The sequence below is a fragment of the Bolinopsis microptera genome, chromosome 4 (assembly GCF_026151205.1).
Source record: "Bolinopsis microptera isolate Bmic1 chromosome 4, MBARI_Bmic_1.0, whole genome shotgun sequence".
Lineage (NCBI taxonomy): Eukaryota > Metazoa > Ctenophora > Tentaculata > Lobata > Bolinopsidae > Bolinopsis > Bolinopsis microptera.
This window is the reverse complement of record NC_087075.1, coordinates 10,783,488-10,810,707: the sequence shown is the minus strand read 5'-3', so window position 1 is coordinate 10,810,707 and position 27,220 is coordinate 10,783,488. Positions and strand designations below refer to the sequence as shown.

The 27,220-nt window shown below is 37.1% G+C and overlaps 1 protein-coding gene across 1 annotated transcript in view; it reads right to left on the bottom strand.

Moving 5' to 3' along the window:
* Positions 1-24,225, bottom strand: part of LOC134814278 (pleckstrin homology domain-containing family G member 5-like) — a 114,514-nt gene extending 90,289 nt beyond the window's left edge. Inside the window, exons 1-3 of the mRNA XM_063822363.1 lie at positions 24,078-24,225; positions 16,651-16,714; positions 16,313-16,436 (exon numbers count right to left, since the gene is read on the bottom strand). Of these exons, the coding sequence (XP_063678433.1) occupies positions 16,313-16,436; positions 16,651-16,714; positions 24,078-24,114 (225 nt within the window). The 5' untranslated portion in view covers positions 24,115-24,225. The remainder of the gene's footprint in view (positions 1-16,312; positions 16,437-16,650; positions 16,715-24,077) is intronic.
* Between the last annotated feature and the right edge of the window lie 2,995 nt (positions 24,226-27,220).

The following is a 27,220-nucleotide window of genomic DNA, read 5'->3' as shown; positions in this document are numbered from 1 at the left end:
GAACAATATCGGTCGGTTCCACGGCTGAATCCGACAACTAAACGGACAGTTTAATTTGATAGCGCTATTTATTGTGAATCCTAAGTTTACTGAGTATCCTAAGTTTACTGAGTATCATAAGTTTACTGAGTATAGTATTAGTATCCTAGTATACTGGGTATCATACTAGAATTCCTAATTTACTGAGTAAACTGAACAAGCTAAAAAACACTCGTACGAGGTGCTGGAGATCTCCTCACGAGCAAATCACCATCACCAAATTTATCAAATCAGAACAAAACTAACTGCAAGTATCAGTGAAATGTCTCAAAACGGAGGCCTCCTCAAAACCACGACTAGACGGAGACAAACTCACCAAAACGCCAAAACAAGCATGACAAACCAGATTACACATGATCACAAAACTGACAAGTTGAAGGTTATCTGCACGACTTTAGCAGGCGCTAACACGTCAAGACATCATGATAAAGGTTTATACTGGAACTTCACCGCGAAAGAAAGTAGAGCTCTCCCTCTATTACACATGCAATATGAAGCTAGAAACCATATGTGACAGCTTTAATGCGATTTTGTAAGCCAATAGGTTATTTTGTCGAGTGACTGAAATTCCGATCATCAAGTGGTTACCGTCTCCAGGATCACGCGCATGATTGGTCAATTTGATGCACGTGGGCAGCTTGCTTCGCCGTGATTGGTCAGTAAGGTGCACGTGGGATGAATGTGGGGCTGGGATTGGATGAGTAATTAGAGCCACGTAAGTCAGTATTGGGTATCAGTATTTGTCCCACCTTGACGAGTAGTTGGGTGGTTATCATTAGGGGAAAAGGTGGATATGGTTCTAGGAGTTAGAGTTAAAGTTAGGAGTTATAGCTAAAGTTTAATGGTCTGCATAAATCCTGTAAAAGCCATCTCAACCTAACAAAAATCCAAAAAATACAGCCGAGACCCCTAATAAAGTAAGGTTGCAACTTATTGGGGATAAAATCAACAAGCAAGGTATCTTCATAACGAATGATATGTGACAACCACTGGCGACAAACTTAATTAAGATGGGAGGATCTGTAATGAATCTGCGACATATGCAGCTAATATCTGATCTAATAAAAGGCTTTTTATAACGAATAATCAATTTGATATTGATATACTTCTCTGTCACTATAAAAGCTTCGGATCATTCAGAATAAATTTATAGTTCAACTCTGCACCTTATATGCTTTGACTGGAGTCAACGCATATTAGTCAAAGGGAGGAAGAATCATTCTCCTTGCTTCAAGAGCTACTGAACTTAAGAGGAATTAGGAAGGACAGGCATGGCTCGAGGAGATAATTTGGAGGAGGGAGATTGTGCAACCAGGAGAGGAGCAAGCCGCGAGTTTGCCGCCAAACAGATTTATAACTAGCACACCAGAGAGATTGCTGAAAAATAAACGTCTAGACTCTCCAAAATAAATCGAATAGGGTCAAACTCATTCAAAATTAGAAAATATATGGTTGTTTTTATGCAAACAATTAACAAACCACTGCACCCTCAGAGGTCACGATAATAGTGGAGATCTCGATGAAAGTGCAGGAAAAATTTGCATTAAGTCGAAAGGAGATTGAACTACTTTAAAAAGCAAGCACGATATGTAGAGATTACGCACAGTGACTCCGTACTAAACGTACAGGTGTATTAGGACAGCAGATATCAACAAACAAACCGTTGTTTATACATGAGAAATGAGCCGCACATTCTCAACCATACTGAGTATAACCTACACAAACACTACACCAAGTAACGCTACACAACCTACACAAGTACACAACCTACACAAACATTAAGTATCAACAGCCTGACAGTGCACACGTCAAATAAACCACTGCCAATATCTGATCCCAACCCAACCATGCAAGAAACAAATTATGAAGAACAAATAAGGAAGCGCCCACTGTTGATAAGTTGACAGATTTCAACCCTGTGACCTATGATCTAAACGTCAAAGCAAATAAAGCGTCTAAGCATCAGACTATCAGAGCTAGACGTGTCGTCCCAGTAACAGTTGCTAAGTAACAGAGGTGATTGTTTCAGTAACAGAAGCGTTTGTCTAGACACAATCCCAAGCAGACGTGTCTGTTAATTTCTATATTAGGCATAGAATACAGTCTACAAAGCAGTCGCCACATTGTCTGACAATATCATTATTATGTCTACAAGCTCATTTTAAGTTGCTGGAATCAGGGAACGGTTGAAGAAGCAGGGTATTACCGATATTACCGATATAACCGATATTACCTCGGTACGACAAACATCTCTAGGAAACAATAATCAGGCCTGCGAGAACGAAACAGCAGGATCTGCTCAGCAATCAACTACAACAGTCAGTACAATACACGCTAGCTCAAATGAGTCGAGCCAAACAGTAATTATTGATTTTCCGGGTACAAGAAGTGCAGGGCCGAGCAGAGCCGAGCGCAGTCTCTCTCTCTTTCTCTTTCACTCTATATACCTCTAGATGTGTAGTGTGGTGTACTTCCCTCCACTTCCGTAGTGTCTATATACTCTATAATAGTGTGCATTGTCAGTAGGATTTTACTTATCATTATCATAATTGAGTACGATTATTTTATTTATTAATATTACTCCCGATTATGACGTTATCAATTACCTAATTTTCCTAATTGCTTATCTAGCAGCAATATTAATGCAGTTTATACTAACGAACGGAGTCAACTATAAGCAGACCGGAACGTCTGATGCAATGTAAGGTGAGCAATGTTAAGTTGAAAGTTATTCCCACTAGCAGCTGGTCTGTTGAAGCTGAACGAAATGATAAGACGAAATAATTGGACGAATAAAAGTTAGTTAATTTATTTCTCTGCCACAACAGCTTCATCAGAATTCAAATTATTTTTTATATAGTAGTGTTAAAAGCATTAAAGTAAAACCCATGTTTGTGCTCTAACCCAACATAAAAACGTTTTCAGGGGAATAAGTATTGACAAAATGGGGGTTCTCCCCTGCACCTACCTGAATACACCAGTTATAGTCACTAGTATAGTCTCCATCACTCATAACCCTCTTTCTGCTCATCCTCTCCATCATGGTAAGTTTCATAGCTGCGGGTAGTGAGATCCTGGTACCCCCCGGTAAAGAGTTCCTGTGCATCTCCCTGCACCTCCTGGTGGGGTCACCTTTCATTCCTCTTCTACCAGGACCTGGGGGACTCCTGGGGTCCGACCCAATACTGTGCCCCCTGGGAGCACTGTTTCTTCTGGTAGCTTCTACAAACACAGACGGGTCTGTGTCAGATCTGTCCCTCTTATCTTCTTCAGTTGGTTTCCCCTCTGTTTTCTCTATTTGTGTTGCTAGTGTGCTCGGAGAAAAGTCAAACCTGGTGTTGGTGATGTCCAGTCTCTTGGTGGTAGAGACGTGGTACTTTGCGGAAGGGGAGCATGGTGGGCTCGTCATTCTAAAAAACAGTTTTTACAGTATCTATTTTTGAATATCGCGTACGGCGTACGACGAATAACGATGATAAAATCAGAAAGCTAAAACGAAACGCGTACAAAAAGCTAAATTCGTTACAAAACCAGCAGTTTTTATATCAGAGGAAAATATGATAACTGGAAAATTGATAAAATTACGTCAACGATAAGAAAAAATTTCAAAACAAAGGAATGAACATGAATTAGGGAGTGGTGAAAAGAAATGCGGTACTTTTCGTTTTGAGCAACATGATATACTTATCAAATTACAGACGAGACAAGTACAAGGACCCCCACTGTATCTGATTCTATCTTTGTATCCACCTGAACCAACCATTTATATGATAAAGCGTGCAAATTACTCTACTGATGAATGAAGTTTACAGTGGAAACTTGAGTCACGGTACACACTCATGTGTGTTTATCTACTTTTACACGAAAAAGGGCATGGTATTGGCACACTTCCAAAAGAAAGATGCACAGACATATTAACGGTTACAGTATTACGAACCTTAATTAGAGAGAATATATGTAGTAACTTTATATTATTAATACGAACCTTCCACTACTTTATTACCCAATCACACACCTCGGTCCTATATAGTATATATACTAGGTCCGCACTTACTTGGTGAGAATTGTAACGATAATGAAGCGGGATGTGGGAGTATTAAATCACTGCGTTTATTTTCCTGCTGAATGACGACCTATTAATTATTATTATTATTACGAAAACACCTAATAATTTAGAATCGACTTTTCCTTATCCCCAGACTGGAGACTCCTGCTCTTGTTACTAGCCCACGCCGTACCGGCCTTTAGGTTTACAATTCAAATGAGAAGTAAAATCTACACATTCACAGGCCTCGGTATAACATGAGACAGATGCTCGCATGACTGTTAACTCTATAATGATTTAGCACATACTCAATCAGCGAAACATAGATAAATATCTTGAAAAGTTCGTGATTCGTTGCTTTAAACCACATATGTCCACTAAGCCTAATGGCTCATTGACAACTCAGAAAAGACTGGGGAAACTAGAATGTCAAGTAGCATATATAAATGTACTTTAGAATGTAGTATGAGCTTTTCCAAGTGAATTGGAAACATGTGCTAAACTCATGAGTCTATGTGAATGTCCATTGTCCGTCTTTCCTAGAGAGCTGGTATTTAAGACTGTTCATCTGGAATGAGTATGGCACTTTCTGAAAGAGAACTTATATTTAGTCCAGTAGAGCAGGTTTTTACTTTTAGTACAGTGCACGAGGCTTTTAGTCCGGTGAAAGACGTTTTCAGTTCAGGATAGGAGTATTTGACTGAAAAATAATGTTTTAAATGCAATTTGATCACTTTTGGCGCAAATTATTATTATTTTGGTAACAACTTTTTTCTCCGTGTTTAAAGCGACTTCGATCATTTTACGCCAAACAAATTTGTAAAATTGTTGGTGATTAGCTTATCAGAAAATTATCCAATTAACTGATAATTGTCTAACGTGAATTTACCAAATAGAAGTTTTTCTCATTAATAAAATAATCACCCTCTATTAATTCGCAACCTTCTACGATGTTCACAACTAAAGATATTGGACAATCAAGAAAGGTGGTAAAAAGTAGCAAAAAGTGGCCTAAAGACACGTGGAAAAGTTTGGAAAAGTTGGCTAGCCATGAATTGCATCTAATGGAACTCAAAAACGTCACTAATTTTTAGGAAGCTTCTTGTGTTGCCAACGGCTGAATCTATTTTTTTAAAGAAAAAAACAGACAGGGCTTATATTTAAAATAGTCAATCACAGAAACTAAGACAGATAAACATCATAACCATCTTAAAACTGTTGCTCCGTTGCTTATAACCACAATTAAATCAACGGCCTTTGGGTTTACTATACAATTCAAATGATAAATAAAATCTACAAATCTACTGGCTCCAGTATAACATGAGACAGATGCAGGACTTATAACTTTATAACGATTTAGCGCATCCTCAATCAGCGAAACCCAGATGCAGAGATAAACATCTTAAAACTGTTCATGCTTCGTTGCTTTAAACCACAACTACTCCAACAGGTGAAAAGAGATATTACTGTTAGGAGGCCTGTACTACTATCTTAGAGCTAAGATTATGATTGCATAATTACATTGCCTAAATTCTACAGAGAACAAGGAGAAATTCGATATCCAGTTCTGGACACTACAAAGATCTCTTTCAGCCTCCTAGTAAGGGCTCTAGTAAAATGTTGTTCGGCAATTCTGATACGGTTCGTAAATCCGGTAATTCAATCAGCTGTTAAACCGATTCGTTTCAACACGATCCGTTATTATAAACACAATCTAGATACGGTGGTTGCCAAAGAAGCAGCGAATATTCTCGAACAAAACTGTTTGAGAAGTATTAAAACGACCACAATAATAATATTACAAAAGCGCAACAAGCAATGGTTTGGATGTGACATTCACAAGCAGGCTGTTAGTCACGATCTGGAGAGGTCATTATCTCATTATCCAATTAAATAATCATTATGTTTATTATTATGCGCATTTAATGTAATAATAGTTTGCATAATATTATTTCGTGTGTGATGGGAACCGATACACATCATTTTTCAAGGAAGGATCGGTTCTGTTCTATGGCTAGTCGTTTATAACATTATTAACATTTAATGTTAATTGTTATTGTTGGGGAAATTAATAACGCTTTTGTTAATAATATTGCTTTTGTGAATAATATTAATTATTTTAAGTAAGTAGTGGGGTGATAGCAGAAGCTTTATTTTTGCGATTGGACTAGTGGCCATTTTTATCTTAAAACATCTTAAGCCGGGTGACAAGTAACAACCCCAATTTCCCTCCTGATTTATGGTTATCTACAAACCCATACAATTACAGAGTTTCAAAGGATCATCGCCGCTAAATATAAGGATTTGGTCAGCGATTGGATGTTTGGATACGGGCCATCAAATTAACAATTCCGTTTTTTAGTCGATGAAAATAATTATGCAATCAGAGTCGGGACCTAATTGTCGGCCAAAACATTTTAATTATGTAGTATTTAATCGTAATATTCTTAAGACAACAGAAAAATGGAACGACAGTGATTACATTTTTTTTTTTATTGAAATCTTTCAATTATTATCATCAGAATTTATTACAATATCAATGTTGTATAGAATTTCTAAAAATGGACTAGAGAAACCAAAAAATGTCTTGACAAGTGTACAGCGATGATAACAATCAGGGGACACCAATACACCCAAATAACCAAACAAAAGGCCTCGAGAGACCTGATGAAAAGTCGAGCAATTACATTGGGCCCCAAGTGCAGAAGGAGAAAAATGGGCAAATAATATGAGCTGTGAACTTAGGAGGCATTTCTAGGTTTTTAAGAATAATTGCCACAACCCAAAAATTCTCAATTACAATTGGCTGATTTGTAATATTTCCAATGGAATGAAGTTTTAACGATAAAATTTAAATAATTAAATATAAAAGACTAAATCAAAATTGTATCCGAATAAAGCAAAAATGCGTGATGAGTACCTCAAAAAAAATTAAAACAAAAATAATAGAGAAATACACTACCCGTAGTCTGGAGAAAAAGAATTGTCAGGATCTGAACTAGGGTCAATATCTACAGATGCAGTACAAACATGTTCCTTCCAGATGTGTTTAATAAGTTCTGTTTTAAACACACCTGGTCTGATAATCTCTCGAAGGGAAAGAGGAAGTCGGTTCCAAGTGAGATGAGCTCGATAAAAGTAAGATTTAGATATAGCTGAGCCAGGTGGAATTGAAGATATTACTGATAAGTGATCAAGATGTGAGCTTCTCAGTCGGCTTGACCCGGAGAAGAAAGTAAGGTACTGAGGCAGAGTGGTGCATGGGTGGTATTGATGCACTAGGGAATGAAAGAACTTGAGATCATGGTAATCAAACCTGTACTTTAGGGGCAGAATATTTAACTGTTTACAATGGGCATTATAGATTTCCTCTACACTATAGCTTACACCGTAATCATTACGAATCCATTTGAGGGCCCTTTTCTGCAATCCTTCAAGCCTATTGATAGTGCTACTGGACGCTGGTCGCCAAATGATGGGACAGTGTTCGAATATTGAGCGTACAAGAGTAAGATACAAGACTCTTCTCTTGTTCAGATCATTAATAAAATGACAATTTCTCTTAAGCATGCCAAATTTTTGGTTAGCTTTACCATATAGAGCATCGGCCTGGCTATTAAAATTTAGATTAGACGTCATGATTATGCCTAAATCTTTTTCAGAATCTGTATAATCAAGAAGAGTTTGGCCCATAGAGTAAGTGTAACGTGTAAATGGTAAAATGCCATCTAAGGGAGACCACCTCTTAAGTATAGCTAAGACCTTACATTTATCAGGATGAAACTTCATCTTATTAGTTCTTGCCCATGTCATGAGATAATTAATATCGCTTTGAAGTATATGGTGGTCTTCCTCTTGGGATATCTCTCTCCACATTTTAGTATCATCAGCGTATAAAAGGATATTAGTGCCCTGAGAAAGTCCAGAATATATATCATTTATGAAAAGAACAAAAAGTGTTGGTCCGATTATTGAACCTTGAGGAACACCTGACAACACCGGTAGGGTTGCAGAGATAGCCCCATTAACAACTACACATTGCTGACGTCCGGAGAGGTAACTTTTCATAAATTGGAGAAGCATTCCATCGATGTTATAATAAAATTTTAGCTTGTATAGTATTAAGTCGTGGTTAACGGAATCGAATGCTTTGGCAAAATCGAAGTAAACAATATCAGATCTAATGTTCTTGTTAAGAGAGAGGGATAGGCTATCGCAGAATTCAACCATCTGAGTTGCACAAGATTTGTGAGGCAGGAAACCATGTTGACGAGGATCAATTTTATCATAACATCTACTCAAAAGTTCATCTCGAATAATTCTTTCCATGACTTTCATAACTAAGCTAGTCAAAGATATTGGCCTATAATTCTTAATGTCATTCTTGGAGCCTTTCTTGTGTACTGGAACAACAATTGCATATTTCCAATTTGAAGGTAGGAAGCCGGATACATAGCACTTTGTGAAAAGAATCTCCAGTGCTGGGGCTAACGTAAAGGCACATTTTTTAAGAACTTCACCATGGATTTTATCCGGTCCCATAGCTTTTCTAGTATTCAAATTCTTGAGAATATCTACTATCCTAGACGAACTGAAAAGGGTAGAAACATAATCAATATCATCCTGTGTGAGTGTGTTATCAACATGTACATCATAATCACTAGGCGATGAGAACTGTTGATGAAAAAAGGTATTAAATAGGTTTGCTTGGTCAGAATGATCACTTTTGTGTACATCTTCTAGGTGAATTTGTTCAGGTATGCGAGTATTCTTAGATGTTGCTTTTACATAGGACCAGAATTTCTTTGTAATTAGATTCGAATCATCCTCGTCCTCAAAGCTAGATGCCATCTTGTTGGAGGCAATTTTCTTAAAATCGCTTCTGCTTTTAGAGAACTTAAAGTACTTCTCAGCCTTGCAGGAAGGGTCCGTGGTTTCTTTATAACTTTTGTGTAGCCTTTCTTTTTCTAGGCAGGCCTGATGAGACTCAGCGTCAAACCAAGGAGGTTGGGCCCTGCCTCCAATTTTAATCTTTGGAATATGTTCATTGGTTCTTTGCTCTAAAACGTCCTTAAACTTGTTCCATGATGTTTCCATATTACCAGTGAACTCTGCCTGCCAGTCAATATCTGCAAGGTCTGCATTAAGTGCATCCCAATTTGCTCTTTTAAAATTTAAAGATTCCCTCTTTTGCGATTTGATGCGCTTCACCTTTGATTTCAAAGTAAAGGAGACTGCAAAATGGTCGGACTTACATGGAATATTATGTTCTGAAATTTTTATATCGGAGATAAGATGGGGTTTATCGGTTAAGACTAGATCAAGAATGTTTCCTCCAGTATGTGTTGGACTGGTAATAAGTTGTTCTAAACCAAAGTTACTAAAAGTATCTAGAAAGAGCTGTTCAACCGGATTTCTGCTACAGTAATTCTGCCAATCAATACCAGGTAGATTAAGATCCCCTGCAATTACAATACCTCTAACACCTCTACGTTGCCTTGCCTTCCTAACATAATCTTGGAAGGCGTTATGATTGTTGGCCCCTAAAGTACCTACCCTATAGAAGCTGCAAAGAATTAGTTTACTACCGTCCCTAAATTTGAGTGTTATACCAAGAAGCTCTGCCGGGCACTTGTACTCTAACTTAGTAGATACAATATCAATGTCCCTACGTATAGCAACTAAAACGCCACCCCCATGCTTCCTAAATCTTCTTGGATTCTGTGGATCTGGTGGATGGGTTTGTAAGGAACGATCAAGTCTAAAAACTTTGTACGATTCAGGTATGACTTCAGAGTCAATGATAGACTTTTTAAGCCAAGATTCATTGATCAGGAGGATGTCCGGTTCATGGCAGTGAATATAGTGATGGAGTTCAAATATTTTAGTGTTGTCAAAAGAAGGATTGTCGGACTGTAGCTGTGAGAAGGGAATCAGGCCATGCGTATTAAAAGAAACAACCTTGAGGTATGTAGTAGGCCCAGGGTTAAGTAAGCTTGGGTTGACAATAATTAAAAGGACAGCGTTCAAGGTATGTATCCAAAGCATGCAGCTAACAGTAATAATATTGAGGTAGTGCATAATTAGCTGAATGTATCCGTAACTGTCTGGCTTGTTTTCAAGACCAGTGAAGTTCAGCTTGCCAAGTAAGCCAGGAGAAGCCCCTAATATTTTATAAAGCCACCAGTCTTTTTTGAAGAGAAAAAACATTAATACCGCAGCATAGCTTTTGCTATGACTGTGGAAGAGATGAATAAATTCATTGTCTGAGATGCTGTGGAAGGCTGTGACAGTAAAAGGTCTAAAATGACACTCCAAAGCCATCCCAATCGTCACACTCATCACACATAATGCAAAATAGAGATACAAATAAATCAAAACAAAAAGTCTTAAAGCATCAAGAACCCCGATGTCGGGCACAAAGTTACCTGTTATACTAACCTGCTTAGATCTGCGGTTCTTACTGTTGTTATAAATACCAACTCTTAATCTATATTGACTTAGATCTATCATCTAGTAGCATTAAGGGAACCCTGTTAACCGACATCCAGCTCCAAAAACTTTTAAAACACAGTCTAATATATCTTAAAATTCGAATTATGAAAACTAGCTTGACCCCTAAAGCCCTAATAGTAATTACTGAAAAGTGAATGGGTCAAAAAAGTTACTATGAACCGCTCTCAGATAAAGTTTAGCTAGGACACCCATGCCCCTAGCCTCACTGGGATGGATGTCTCCAGCCTTGAAAAATCTATCATCTCTGATATGAGGTACTCGTGGATCAAAGTATCGTAGAGAAAATGGACGAAAAGCGTCTAACATATGGAATCTTCGATATATACATTCATTTTTTTTTTTTTTTTGATGACACTATTCATTTTCATAACAAAAGAGTTAGTTCTCCAGTCATGCCTGCTTTTGCAAGGCAGAGGTAAAAGGGACTGAAAATAAACTTTTGAAGAAGTATAAAGTTCTTTGATTAAAGCACATAGACTCTTAAATTTAAGCTTAATCTTATCTAAAGAGTCCGCATATCTAATGTCGTTCGTTCCGACACTAATACATATCTTATCATGGAATTATAATTTCCCGTTTTCTGCGATTACAAGGTAAAAGCTAGGAGAAGGGGAACACTGTGGACTCGGTTTTTTGACCATAAAAAAGGCAATGCAATTGAACGAAAAGTACAAATGACTTGCATCTCGTTGAACAGCTCCGACAACAAATAAAAAGTTAATAACATTACTGAGGTCGAATCACTGATAAATTGTATCGGGTTACCTTATTCTCTTATTAAACAGAAAAATGGCTGAATTCCTGCACTAATCGGGTACATTAGCGGTGTGAAAAAACAACAATATATTCCTGATAATGAGAAATATAATGTCATGAGGGCCAGAAACTTTCGGTTTTGATGATCTTGTTGGAATGAGCATAAATGAGCAAGGTTTTATATTAATTTGGTTTTATATTAATTCGGTTTTATATTAATCTGGTTTTATATTAATTTGGTTTTATATCAATTTGGTTTTATATCAATTTGGTTTTATATCAATTTGGAGATCGCAATATATACAGAGTAAAATATCATATCTTAGTATGGATTGATCGGCAAATAAATAAGAAAACCACAAACATTTTTGAGGACATTCCCTATTTTCAACCTCTAACAACCTCAAGTAGCCCTGCCAAAATCTCCCACAAAGATGAACCAAAGCTCAAGAAATCACATACGAATCTGAAAAGATATTTCCGGCTCAATACTATCTCGAGTCTCGATTCAAACGAACAAAACACACAAAGTAGCTTTGACACACAAAGCATAAAAGCTGCAGAAAATAGCCCTCAAATATATTGTGACTTTAAGTAGCTGTGTCTCCAAATAAGCAGGGTGTGACCATAATCCATATTATCTTCTTTACAATAAAGTGTATAAGACATGATATGAAAGTATAAAATATCGTTCTGAAATGAGGCCGAGATTGAGAATGAAATCGTTCGCTTGCCCAAGAAGTTTAGGGGGTCTCAATACTATACAAGGCTGTATTGTCTTATAAAGTTAGAACTATTTAATGTCCATTAATATTAGTCTGCCGTATATGAAAACGAGGTTCGCGTTTGCTAGCAGTGTGATAAATATAATAAGTTAAGCCTGATTACGCTAAAAATAGAAAGTCATAGCTTTGTAATAGGAATAATAGGAAAAAAAGGAATACTAGGTAGTAAGGCAATATTGCGCGGATAATTATCACACTGTAGCATAAACGATACAGCATTAGCAATCAATAAAAGCAGCAATAAAGTGACACCCTCACAAATGATTAATGTTAATATTGCTATATTTGGACTAGTAGTAGTGGCTGTTGCTGCTGGGAGTTGTCCCCTATTTTCAACGAGATCAAACCACGCATATTATTCCAAAGAATCCTTTCACGGTATGGTGTGGCAACAATATCTAAAGTGAGTTAAAACATAAATGGTTTGTCGCATCCCCGCGTGAGCTGTGAGGTCACACTGGAGATAAAGTCACGTTCACTCTCCACAAATATAGTAGCAGGGTAGCAGAGTAGCAGAGTAGCAGAAATCAAGTACTAATTTTAGTCGGTGCCCCACATTTAGTCAGTGTCCCAAATTGTTAGGTATCAAGAGGGGCCATGTTGGGGAGTTAGTACAACCGGGCACATCAACTTATTTATCCAGTAGTATTAATCTTATTCGCATGATCCTTGGATACTTGGATACTGGCGGTTTGGTAATTCTTTTTATTACCTGGGGATCACCTGTCCTCTAACCTTATCCTCTACACTTGTCCTCTAAACTTATCCTCTAAACTTGTCCTCTAAACTTATCCTCTCTCTAAATCTCTCTATCAATCTATCCTTTATCTAAACCTGTCCCTTTCAACAACGCTCATGTAATCTAATACATTTATAAATAGCGCCCAGCTAGCGCCTAAGCTATTTTTGGTAATAATTTCTAATGACATTACGATTTGAAGATATCAAGAGTAACTCAGTAAGTAACCTGATCAAAAAAGAAAATTGTTTTAAAATAATAAATATAAAAATAAGAAGAACGAAGATTAATATTAATAGGATATAATTATAATGGATCGTGGGTTCTTAAAATAATAGAATAAACTGGGTTATTATTTATTAGGTTATAATTAAGGATTCCAGTCACACACCTCTCTCCACCCCTAGCTTTTTCTAGATCTCAAGAAACCCTACTACAAAATACCCTAGGTAATACACAAACTCAAAGAATTAACCATTAAATCAGTTGTTAAAATTTTAAAAGTGTGGAAAGTTGTTGGAACCGTGATCAACAAAGGGATGAGATAAATATGTTTTCTTTTGTTGCCAATAACTTATAAGTAAGTTTTCCCATGTCTTTGTTGAGACTAAAGGACTGGCTACTCTAAAGATCCGGCTGAAACAATCATCTTTTTGTTTCCTTTCGAAGCACCAAATGATGAACCCATAAACATGTTTATAATTCGTAAACGAGCGTGAGATGCTAGTTAAAATTATACATACGGATAACGATCACACATGTAGACTATATTGCTTGACTTTTAACGGACTCTAATCACATAATTCTTTTAAAAACCAGTAAAATATATCCTAGATAACATGTCATCTACCAAACATGGACACTGGACACTGGACAGTTTGGTGGATTCTCGACTGCACTTATCGGGGGAAAGAAAATTGGTAAATAGGATCGACCACCGTCCACTGAATGAATGATTATGAAAGAACCAAAATGATCATAAAACATGGTTTTACGTCACGCAACAATATCGATTGAGAATACTCTGCGTGTCTTCAAACAAACAGAGAATATGATTAATCGTGCGATGGTTGAACAGATTTAAAATTGTAACTCAAAACGACCTACTGCCCACATCTTGACCTTGGGTGGGTGGTCCCTGCAACAATTAATCATATTTCTCAGAAAATGTTGCCTTCGTCCAATTGTGAAATTATGCGAAACTCTTTTTTCATAACCAAAATATTGAAGTTTCTGGTGTCTGAAAAAAAGCAATCAAATGAAAGAAACGTTGACCCAAGTAAGAAAGTTCCTGACTAAAATTCAGGAACTTTGCCAAGTATTCTAGAGCAGGGTTGTACAGCGATTTAAGGACGGACTTGATACTATTGTCCAGAAGCGATCCCAGCCAAACCTACTCTAAGTAACCGACACAAACTTACACAATTTCGTTATATAATTCAGTTGTATAATTTAGTGGAGTTCTAGTACAAGGTACCGCTACTGCTGATTTACGTTACTCGTTAGTACATCGTAGCTTCATTTACCTTATATATTAATTTAGTTGCACTTCCTTTTACTTAGACGCACAAATATTATAGTATATTTATATCAAAGTAATTAGTCGCAGTTGTAACTGTTATATTAACTGAAGCTCGCTTTGCTAAAATCATGAACAGTGCATCTGTGTGATTTCACGCTTTTTGTTTTGCTGTTGCAATTCAGAAATTCAATGTTATTTTCAGCTGTTCCTAGATTGAAAGCAAAAAATATTTCCAGTGATCCAGCGCGGCCATCAGTGCACATTTCAAACCTGTGCAGTACCTGGCCAATAAGCACGCAGGGGCTTTAAACATCGTCTAACGGGGACCGTACCTACTTAATTATGTTAATACTGACTATTATATGTTACTGACTATTATACGCGTACGCGGGTTTTGTTATGCCGACTGCGCTTATTTAGACATGTAATAAGAATGCTAAGTGTAAAAAGGCTTCTGAATTTTAGGCGGGTTCGAAAAAAAAAGTGTGCAAATTAAGTATTTTCTGTTTAACGTTTTAAGTTTTCCCGCCCCTGTGCAAATTATAGTATAAATGTTTTAAGGATTGTTGACAAGCGATCGGGCATTATCTCATGAGTCATGAGTATTTGGTGACCTAACAAGTTGTGTTACGTAGCATAGTTGCACGGCTGCAGAGTTTGCAAAACAGTTGCAAGAACACATTCCAGAGTATAATAACACGTATTTTGTTGTAACTGAGGTCACCCAGACGTTGTAGTGTCTTGAGTAAAGTTTTAACATATTTTTATGTAAAATTATAGCTTATTTTATGTTTCTTTCCTTACAATAACCTCGGTGTAGTTATTGACAACTAGGATATCGTTACATCCCTGAAATAACACTCAAGACACTATATCCATGAAATCCTTCCTTGATATCGATACATCAAACCACTCCTTGAACTAGATACAATTTACAAGCTCAATTGTCTCAATCCAACAAAGCCGTTCACAACCCTGAGAGTGATCTCACTGATCGTAAAATACTAAAAGATTCCTTCACAGATCTGTTAAAATTCAGTCACGACACCAAACCAGTAACCACTTAATATGAAGGCTTTCATATTCACTGCAACCGGTTACTCAACATTGAACCCAACACCCCACAAGAAAGGCGTTCCTGTGCCGTTCACGTAACTCCAACTCATAATAGCAGAATAGTTTTACCGATCAAGATATGCGCCAATGTAGTACAAATGCGCGAAACCTTAACAATCTTAATGTCAATTTGGTGAGAACCTCACGCATTATTTCTACGTAAGGGCATCAGGCTAACCCTGGCTCTGACTCAAACCAACTTGGATGATAAATGATGATATTATGTTTATCCAATTGTGAACGATTATGACGGTTCATGATAGTGGGGCTATAATTTTATTTTAATCCTATGTAATCCTGTGTAATTCTGTGAAAATCCTGTGTAATCCTGTGTTATCTTATGTAATGCTGTGCAATCTGTAGTAAGCATTAAATAATCCTGGGTAATCTGTAGTATTAGTAATACACATAGCTATACAACTCTCGCAGTCACGTATAATAGTAATACTAGAGGAAAAACGTGCACAATTGGCGCGAGATCGAAAACACTACAGATAAACATTTAAATACAGCAAAGAGATGATAACAAAGAGATGATAACTGATAAGACAGGGAAAACTGATACAACCAGGTGGCTAGTTGTCAGAAGAGAGTTCGACAAATAAGCACTAAGTAGGCTAGCAAGCCAGAAACCTGATCAAAAGATACAGGGAAATGTGATGTAGTTATCACGATATCAATGAAACCTCCCAGTTTTTCTAAAGTGTTCTGGAGGAGGGACTTGAAGGACCGGTAAATTGGGGTATCAGCCAATATAATCTCTAAAATAAGCTGGTTTTAAAAGTAAAATGTACCATTAAATTAGCTGGAGAGAGCAGCACCAGCGGTGAGGGTGGGGCGGCATCGCTCACACTCTGCACTTGTTTTCTAGAGCTGACACTTCCTAACTTCCTCTTTATGTTAGCTGAGATGGTTCTCCTGAAAGTGGGGAATTATAAAATTACGAATAATTATTATTTACCGGAGATTTATATAAGTACTCCTTTATTTTGTAGCCAAGTATTAAGTAAGGTTGCTTCACTTGCCAATTTTGAAAGCCCACCATACCACATATTATTAAAATATGAACAGTATGAATTGTAACTGGACTATTCTTATGTAAAGTGAAGAGATATTTTACAGTTTTACTCACTTCCTTTCATCCCAATCGCAGGAATCTGTGGAGGAGAGACTAGCAGAACTGTCACACTTCTTAACTGAAAGAGAAAGAGAAAGTTATTGCAACGTGAAAGTGAAAGTAGTCGAAAATGGAATGCGCTTGTTATTGTGCTCGTTCTATAGTTTCATTCATAAAATAGATATTGAAGGTAAATTGTCTTTAAACATTTCAGCATATCTTCTAAACAAGATGAAGAAGAATAGTGATTAAAATACGCTCCGTGTAAATTGAATTAAATTTCATTGAACGCGGTATCTTATAAGTTTGACTTAAAAATCGGGGCCCAAAACAACTATCACTTGTACTACTTTTTAAGGTATCTGAACTATTTTTCTCTCAAAAAGATTTCTTGAGCTCTAATTTGTGCAGAAAGTGCTGATAAATTTACTCATCTATCATATAAGACATGACAGAACCACCGGAAATACATATTTTAGTATAAAGATATTAAGATACAAGAAGGCTAGAATAACAAAACCAAAACCCAAAAGAGAGATAACGATAAGATCTAGTATTTCTAACACCAATCTACCTGCAGAACTGTTCACAGTGTTGTTGGTGGTAAAAAGACTGGCAACATGGGGTCTAGACCGGCTGAAGAGAGGGGGTCCTCTTTCTAACCCACTACTAGAGAAGGGCGAGCCTCTCTCTAAACCACTACTTAGCCTCTCTAACCCACCCGAGAGGGCGTGTAAAGCTGTACCACTCGAGACGGTGTGGTATTTGTACTTGTACTTTATCCGTGGCATCATGTGATCATTACGTTATACTGAGTAGTATTTATACGATGATTTGTTTGATAAAAAATGGCTTAACATGAACTTAAATTGGTGAATGGTGGGACCTGCTGATAACGATTAAGGACACAACGTACCACTACAACACGAATATACTGGCTCATAAACAGGGTGCAATCCCAATCCAGTCTATAACTCTTAAAACTTACAATGTAGCGCATTATTATGAAGTGATACGTATCAAGATTACCCTAAAAACGATAGTAGTATTGTAATTTCAGTGTTAAGTTCCATAACCCAGATCATACAGATTTGTGACTAAATGTTACTGGCCTTATCTTATAATGTTATTATCAAGATAACAATAGCAACAAAACTAGAGGGACACTCCTTGACTCCTAAAGTACTACAGATGACTCATCGTTGCAGGAAAATAACACGTGTTACAAATGTGCGTATAACAACCACCTGCCACTTGCCAGGGGATGTTTCTAGAAAAATATTACAAGAGATCATTAAGTTAAAAATATGAAAAAGTATAATATGCATTACACACAGTGTTTACACGGTCAAAACATGGCCGTGTTAAATTATATATACACTATTGTAGAAGTGATTTTGCAGCTCGATCCAATAATCACTGTCAATATAAAATGTGACATCTTTTATACATTGTCATAAATCATTATAAATTAGACTTTGTACTACGCCATACTTGTATCTTTATACTAATGTCATACATTTATTCTAAAACATCGTCATACTTTTATCTGAACGTTCTAGAACGTATTTATTTTATACCTAAGACGTTATAAATTTACAGACAAGTAATGTCCGTAAATAATTCTCTAAAACTTGGGGAGAAACCAATTATAAATAAACTAATTACAACACTACAAATCTATTATATTTATTGAGAATTATGTAATGTAACGTGGTGGAAATATTTTAAACGGGTCATATCCTGTCCAAACCCAGGATGCATAACATGAATAATTCATTGTAACTTTTTATGAAAAGCATTAATAAGTTACCGCGAAGACGGAACATAAGCTTTAAAAACTGCAGAACATCGCCTGGAATGGAGACAGAGCAGATTAAGAGGGATTAAGACCACTTAACTACTTCCATAACCTAGTACTTATACTCTAGTAGGTAGTACTCGACCAACTACGTTAAATTGGAGCGTTATCTAAAAAGGACCTGAAACATGAACATTTACAATGAAAACTGTAAGGATGTAACTACTTCCCGACTCTAGTGATTAGTATTTTATCACCTACATAAACTTATAACGCCTTTTTTCATCATACTCTCAAGAAACTAAATTTGTTATTTAGTAATCTTACCTACGAATCGCTTAATAAGCATAAGACTGACGAAATACTGACAACAACAACAGTTTACATACTACAAAAACTGACAACAACTATCGAAATACTGACATTACAACACCGCACAGAGTAGAGCGACGTTATGAATATTGAATAGTAATACACACAGGATAACATTTGATAAGTACTCCGATAAACGTTTTATACGTTTTTTAACTTATACATAAGACGTTATAATTATACGGACGATATATGTTCTGGAAAGAGAAGAAAAAAATATACGATACAGAATGAGAACCATCTAGAAATTAGAATGAGGACTGTAAGGGATGCAGGTAACAAACTGTTTAACACTGACAGTTAACGACCGTCCAGATCTAGTAGGTTAAGTTTTCATCAATCTCATAACCTTGGAACGTTATCACTACCAAATTTACTTTAAAAGACCAAACTTTATTTATCAGCAATTTCCCTTACCTCCTAGAAGTTTAGGCATGTGACCAACGGGCTACTGACTACAAATACTGACTACAAATACAACGAGATACACACGAAATACTGACGCTACAAAACTCCAAAGCAGGGAGAAGGTTAGAAAAGGTAAGAGAGGAGGAGTAGGTACTATGTTACGGTTAACATGAGCACTGTGTTACCACACACTTTACACAGTTCTAACACGTCAATCCTACTAAATACCCAATTTCAGCGACCACCTGAGCCAGGGTATTGAATTATGGTGTGTAACTATCACCCCTGCTTCACGTGAACTTCACGGAGAAACTGCACTCTATTTTCAGGTTTTAGGGGATTCATTTGTTTTTTTAAGGATTTCGAGGATCCAAACTATGTTTTAAATTCTAAGGGCTTACTTTATATACAATAGTCGTGTTATCAGAAAACATACTCATCACGGATTTTGCTCAAATTCAACACAATATAGATTTTATCAGGGCCTTTCCGCATAGTATTTATTATTATCCTCATTGCTCACGTGCTTTATGATTTACTGGTGCTTCTCAAAGTTACAATTCCCACATCCCACGAGTACAGGTCTTATCTTTAAGCAATAGTTTCCACAGAAACATTATTTGTGACCATGAAACTACGTTCTACCTTCTATTTCTACCTTTATTTCTACATTATTTCTACTTATATTTCTACTCGACACATACATTCAGTATTCACAGTATAAAACCAAAACTAATAGAGTAATAGATGGGCGAACTGCATTAGCAAACACAATTACAACAACTACAGGTAATAATTGCTACTTTCAAGAGTACTACACAACATAAATTCAGCAGTCTGCAGCTGTACAGATTTAAAATTCACATTACCAACTCCAAGCAAACAAAACAATGCAATGACTATGTTAAATGTTTCCAGAATCCCCCCAGCCAATCACAATACGATACAATTCCGATTACATGTTTCCAGAATTCCCAAGCATACAATACGATACAATCAATAATTACATACAATAATGACCACAATACACCAATGAAGTGCACTTGTTCAGAATAAGTTAACATACAAAACCAAGTAGTACATGCCATGACACAATTACAGTAAACAATCCCCGTGTGTCTGAGTCAATTATAGTAGTACTGTAGTACAATTATAGTACTAAACCAGGCAATGTTTTATATTTACCAATTATCTGCTACAATAAAAGTACAATTGCACGTGGAGAGATACATTACTAGAACGATCGACTGAATTTACTATTACAATGTATTCTTTAATTAACAAAATACTGTAGAAGTATAATTTATAACCGCACGGTAATAATACAGTAATTATAAAGTATGTAATCGTAAAGTAAAGGTGTAGTAAAGGTGTAGTAAAGGTGTAGTAAAGGTGTAGTAAAGGTGTAGTAAAAGTGTAATAAGGTGTAGTGAAAGTGAAGTAAAAGTAAGATATACAGAGTATGACACAAGAGGTACAATGTATAACAGCACGTTACTGCTGAACATGCTGTATCGGATTTCGACTATACTTTATCAGGTACTTATGATTAGTTAATTCAATATGCTAATCTGAGTTTATGTATTCCGTATAAGGGGTTGAATATTGTGAATATTGCATGCTGTAATGAGCGTGGTTTAAACTGCGCTGATAAGTTAAACAGTGAAACTTGGGACCGGGCACTAGTTTGGTTTAGAAAAGAATGTACATTTTTCGCTAAGGGAAGGGGAATGAATTTCCCCTGAAATTTCTAAGAATAAAGAATCATCCCCCAATTTTTGCTGTGTTCCACGCTCAAATGACATTGAGTATGCTTGATTTGATTTGAAACTTTCATCAAGTAATGGAAGACGATGGCTGAACCAAGGGTAGACTATAAAAGTCATTATGTTATTAAGAATTCCAATAGCATCCATCATATTGGAACACAAGTTACCCAGACCTTTGCTCTGGCCCCATTTTACAATTAACTTAATCATTAATGGCCGAGGAACACTTTTCAACAATATTCATTATTCAACCGCAACTTTTCGCAATAAACTGGCGCCTCAATCTAAATTTCTGGACAAAAAGTACCCCTAATAAAAGCAAGGCTTTCGATTTGTAGCATTGTTAGAATTCTACAGGTTAAAGAGCCCGAGCTAAGGTATAGACTAATCTCGTGGCACGTGTAAGAGTTGCGATTTAGGAGTTCTGGAAATGTTTTCGGTTCAGGTTAACAATCGGAGATCCAACAATGCAAAAGTAGAGTGCCCTTGCATGGCAACGCAGATCAAAACTCGGAGATCAAGTTGTCATGAGATGAAATGTGACAGAGCAACAGTAGAGGATCCCACCCTTCTGGTCCTGGAAATATCAGATGGGATCTGGTGATTACGTCTGGTAGGGATGACCGACCAGGGGTTGGTTAAATGTTAACTCTGGTTAGCTAATAACAAGGTTGAGTTTCGTCACATTATGACAGATAGATAACATGAGAGGATATGAGGTGATCAGGATGTGAGGTAATTACAGGACGGTTGATGTCTAGAACTTTAGCCTGTTTGAGTATTTGGGATATGTACTAGACGATACCTCATTACAATATACGGCACATATCATTACAATATAATATATCATTACAATATACAACATAAGCAATTAGCTAACGCACAAGTGTAGTGATAAGCGTTGTCACTGCTGACTGCAGTCGCACGAGATTAGCAGTGAGATTATTATAATAATCATTTAAAAGCTAGGCTTGTCGTACATATCATGCAGGGTGGAAATGGAGAGGTGTTTTCGGGAAATGGAGAACAATACAGTGGACTGAGATTCCAAAAGTGGAGAACATATTATCGTGAAACACATGTTATCATAATGGATAATGGAAACACATGTTATTTCAATACTACAGACTGCAGGTCAAGCTATTACTATTCCAGTCAGATATTTAACTTGAATCCTCTGTCAGCATGAGAACCTGCTGTTTCTTGACAAAGTGTAACAGTGTGATAGTTCTTATCTCTTTCAAGTGATCTCTACTAATGGCGGTGATTTGTCAGCATACTCAAGCTTTATTTCTTTTAAACTTTTAAAGTTAGCTCGAATTCAAGATTGGAAATAAAGCGCAATGTATAATGTACAGGTTCAATGTATAAATGAAAAGTAGTGCAGTGCATTAATAATCGTTCAATATGTTTAAAGCTGGTCGGAAAACGAGGTAAAATCATCGACAGTGTACAATTTTAAAATTAAATGTTTAGTTGTATATACGGTGTCATAGTCGTTAAATTATTTTCTTGCGTTTCAACTAAAAGTATGGTTTCAAAATTTTCCAGCTACCGTACGAGCCATTCGTTTGGGTCCAAAAGGCCGTTTGAAGATGTCAGCGCAGCACAGCGAACTGGCCGTCCTCTTAAGGTCATAAAACTGAGCTTTTTATGCAGTCTGGAGCCTGCATGACTGGAGAGAAACAATAATGATTTTACAGCAAATTGGAACTGTTACGGTAACAGGTAAAGTTGGTGACTGAGGAAGAACTTATCTTGCTTCTAGTGCTCAGACAAATAAAAGTGGATACTGGTGGAGAAGTGACCATATTTGGGTATTTGGTTTGGATCGTGACAGTGATTCTTGGTTTTACTAGCTCCAGGATAATTTCATTGCAGTCCCGTGAGGGGTTAGTGGGGTTAGGTTGTCGAATGCAAATGAGAGATCATGAACTGATTTTATAAGTCAGACCAATTCATCTCTGACTATACAGATTACGGTGGCAAATCTAATCTAGCGTCCAAAATCAGCCTTTATTCCTACGTCACTATGTTTCACCTCACAAAACAATTGAAGATATCTGATTTATGAAATGTAAGGACACTTTTTTACGTAGTTTTCGGATTTAATAAATTCATTTGATAATGTGTACGCCTAGCTTTGTATTTTATCTAAATTTTAACGTTTCGAATTTTTGATTTCAATTTTTTGGAAAAAATGAAAAGTGAACTATTACCTTTCCTAAAAATAACAAGTGTATCCTTTGTCTCAACAACGTGAACGATCTTGATCTTATCCGATTTTCTTCTGAACATTCAACTAATCGTATGATTAATGCGGAAACTGGCTTCAAGATAATTTCATAGCAAGCTCGTTAAGATGTTGAATGAAGAAAAATCATTGCGATACTTGCAGTCAGGCCTCCATCAATACTGCAATGAGAAATCTAGTACGATAAAATACGACCTTGAGATAACGTAAAAGCACAATGTTTAAATGAAGTGGGGCTCAAGAGGGAGAGAGAGAGAGAGAGAAAGAGAGAGACAGACTAAACAGTAAACAAGTGAGAGTGACTGCGGACTAATGTACGAAAAGTGAGGGTACAAGCACGTCACGTGACTCAGGTCTAGATTCTAGAAACACACTGTATAAAACGGAGCCTCAATATCGAGACATTTATCTAGTTTTAAAAGCTATAGGGACGTATAGACGTATGTTCTGGTTGTTGTGATGTAGAGGTAGTTAGGTGGCTCAAGCAAGACGGAGCAATGATCTCTAAGAGCAGAGGAGGGCCAAAATTCAAAAAACATCTCACAGAGCTCTATAAAATTTCTCTAAAAGTTCCCTAAAAGTTCTCTAAAAGTTCTCTAAAAGTTCTCTAAAAGTTCTCTAAAAGTTCTCTAAAAGTTCTCTAGAAGATCTCTAGGTTACAGGATGTTATAGGACGCATTAAAACGTTTGAGGAATACAACTGAGCGATTTTTCTGCTGTATTTTAAACGATATTTTGATATTTCCCTAACATGACAGCTTGACAGCTTCATGTTTTATAGTTAAGCGGTGAAATTCTTGGAAAATGGATTACATGCTCTAAAACTGCAAAAACTCACCTTTTTCTATCTCTTTGACAAAGTCGAACAGGCTCATTACTGGACCCCGCTATTTACAAACAACTCAAGATCTAACAAAGCGAAATTTAATTAGTTAATTAAAAAACTAGAAAGAAGCTGAAACTAATAATTAGTTAATTATAAAACTAAAGCCGATCAGAAACGACCAAATGTTCTCAAAGGATAATCACCACTTACAAACTAACAAACGGAAGAGAAACCACTACAAACAGTTCAAACTCCCTAAACGAATAAAAAGTACGTACAAGTCGAATATAACGTGTCACTGAACGAAGTAAGCGTGGACAACCCGGTGCAATGTACTCCTAATAATAATGTCATCATCGTACTAGAGAATCCTTATCCTTCCCCCTCTCATAATGATGATAAGCAATATACCATGATATATATTCTACACTCCTGAGTTGTCAAGGGAGACGAGGATATGTAGCACTAAACTTGGTATTATAACTGTAGTATAGACGTAGTACATACTGTATATAACGGAGAGAGAGAGAGAACCACACGAGTCGTACTGCCATAGGGGCATTTACTGTACATCACCGGGCTCTCTCTATACAGGGCACTGAGTGGCCTCATTAGCCAATATTTTGAGGGTAGACCCCATTTAACAGTCTAGTTATGGAACTAACCAGGGTCTACAACGGGTGGAGAGCCAGGAGAGTGGGGGATGACATGTGACACTATTTCGGGGTTATCCGATAATCAAAGGCTATTATGTGAGGAGGGATCACACTAACAGTGAAATACGTGCAGATAGGGTATATTTGATTAATTTCATCAACTAACTATTTAAATGAAAGATAAACCAGTGCCCAGTAAGAGGACAGTGCGGATGTCACATGTTGGCCCACGTGGTTAAAGAGAAAACTCACGTGACATGTCTCACAGAGCACGAGATTTGCACGTGGGCGGCCGGAATAAATATTCAAGTAGGAACGAGGTACAACACGAGCTTTGTGTATTATGTATTCGCATGTGATAACGGACTACGGAGTGTTCCATTCACTGCGCTTCTTAGTTTAACATTTAGTCAATTGTTAAAATAATGACGAGAACCACTGGCCAAGTTATACGTACATTATTTCCTAAATCAGTTGAAATAGAGATAAGAGCTTAAGGCGATTGTCTCAAGTTATTTGAAAGCTTCGAAAACCAACAACCTATAAGTATATTATAACTTCATTCATTTGTTCCAGAGCCCCTCCTGAAAAAGAGAATAGGGCAAATATTGCTAATATTGAGGTAAAGAAGCAGGTTTGTACTTTGTAGTCGATAAAGATGGATTTTGAGAATTGACCAACATATAGCTCATAACGAACTGTCAGATATCAAGACATTTAAATTAATGTGCTCCAATACCAGCACCCAGCTCCTTTCCTGCAAGCCTATGTTTATGATCAATCCTGTAAATAGTGATGACGGCAAGCTTGCTATACACTAAAAACATATGTTTTTATCCATGTCCCAGCTAGGCTGATCCCCAGTCCCCACCAACATTTTTATTTACACTAAATTACCATTTAACAAGAATCTTCTGGTCCCGACAAAATGGAGCCGTTGAAATGCGGTTGGAATGTGGTCGAAGCTAAGTTCTTATTTTTCGACAGCATATATACACTTAAACATACATCTAGATTATAGGGCATGAAAGTAGGCTATATACACCAAAGTTATATTACTATGTAACATATGATTATTATGTAATAATTACAAACTATCATACATAGTAATTGTAATTGTATGATAGTTTGTATTAGTATACATGTCATGAAGGAAAAAATATAAGCCCAGTTTTTTTATACCGACGTTTTAATGGAACTTGACTCAAACTCTCTGAACGCAACGAATACCAAAGATGGAAAAAGTTCTGGAAAGGTAAATCAAGTGGATGGACAATTTTTATTGACACAAATAACATCATTACGGCATATTATCATTATACAACTATTTCTGCAGTATAATCCAGTAGTGTTTTTAAACCCCCGATCATGCATGACAGCACTGTGATCACAATTCACAGCATTAAGGTATATCATATATTAATAATATTTCTGCTGAATGACTCAGCATGATAACAAGAATGACTAAAACTCACAGTTAGGCATGTTAGCAGTAGTGTTGTACAGTCGAGGAGTAGTGGTAGCAACACTCTTCCTCCGTGATCTCCAGGCTCCTCTGGGACCTGCACCGATAGTGTTACTCCTCTTAACCCTGGCCATCTCAACCAACTTCTCCGAGGATGTCTTGATGCTCTTCCTCAAGCTATCCCACCGCTTTACCCCAGACTTGGGACCCTCTTCAGGTGAGTCCTCATCTTCCAGTACCTCCTGGTGAGGTGTCCCGATTTGGAACAGGGAGGACCGTCGGACGGTCCTGGAAACTGAAGTTCTCCTGTGAGGTGACGGCTTGTTGTCTGGAGACGGCTTGTTGCCTGGTAAGGGGGTTGTGAGAGTGAAGGAGGCAGTCATTACCCGTTTAATCTGACCTGGAGACAGTTTCACTCTTCTCGAACTCATCACGTGACACGAGGACCGTCTTTTCAGTCCTGGTCTATTTTTAGTTTGGATGTTCGTGTAGTGCACTCTGGGAGGTGAGGTCTGGATCAGGGACTTGAAACTGTCAATATCCTGTGAAGTAATGGATATCATAGCTTCTGATGGTAACGATGAATCCTTTTTTTGCAGGTTGAGCTCCGAGGAGCTCTCCTTTTGAGGGATAAGATGTTTACAATCGGACTCAGACTGCACTTTAGAACAAGTCGGCAGAGAATCAGTGCAGTTATCAGTAGATTCCGAGCGAAGTTCATCCCCTTCTACCTCCATCGCACAAGCTTTACTAGAAAGTTGACTCTCTACTACACTGTTCGCTGGGATCACTTCATGATTAGATTGAGTCACAACTTTAACTTCTGCTACAATATCATCAGCCTCGATATCTCCCGGCTCATTTCCTTGACAGATATCTTTACAGCAAACAAAACTCGGAGATTTCATAGCCCTTCCATCACAATCAGCCGAACTTAAAGCTATATAGTGTACAACAACTCACTACAATATCACACAAAAATAGCATAGATAACAAGAGCCATCCACGATACGAGGTGGGAGAATTAAAAGCCT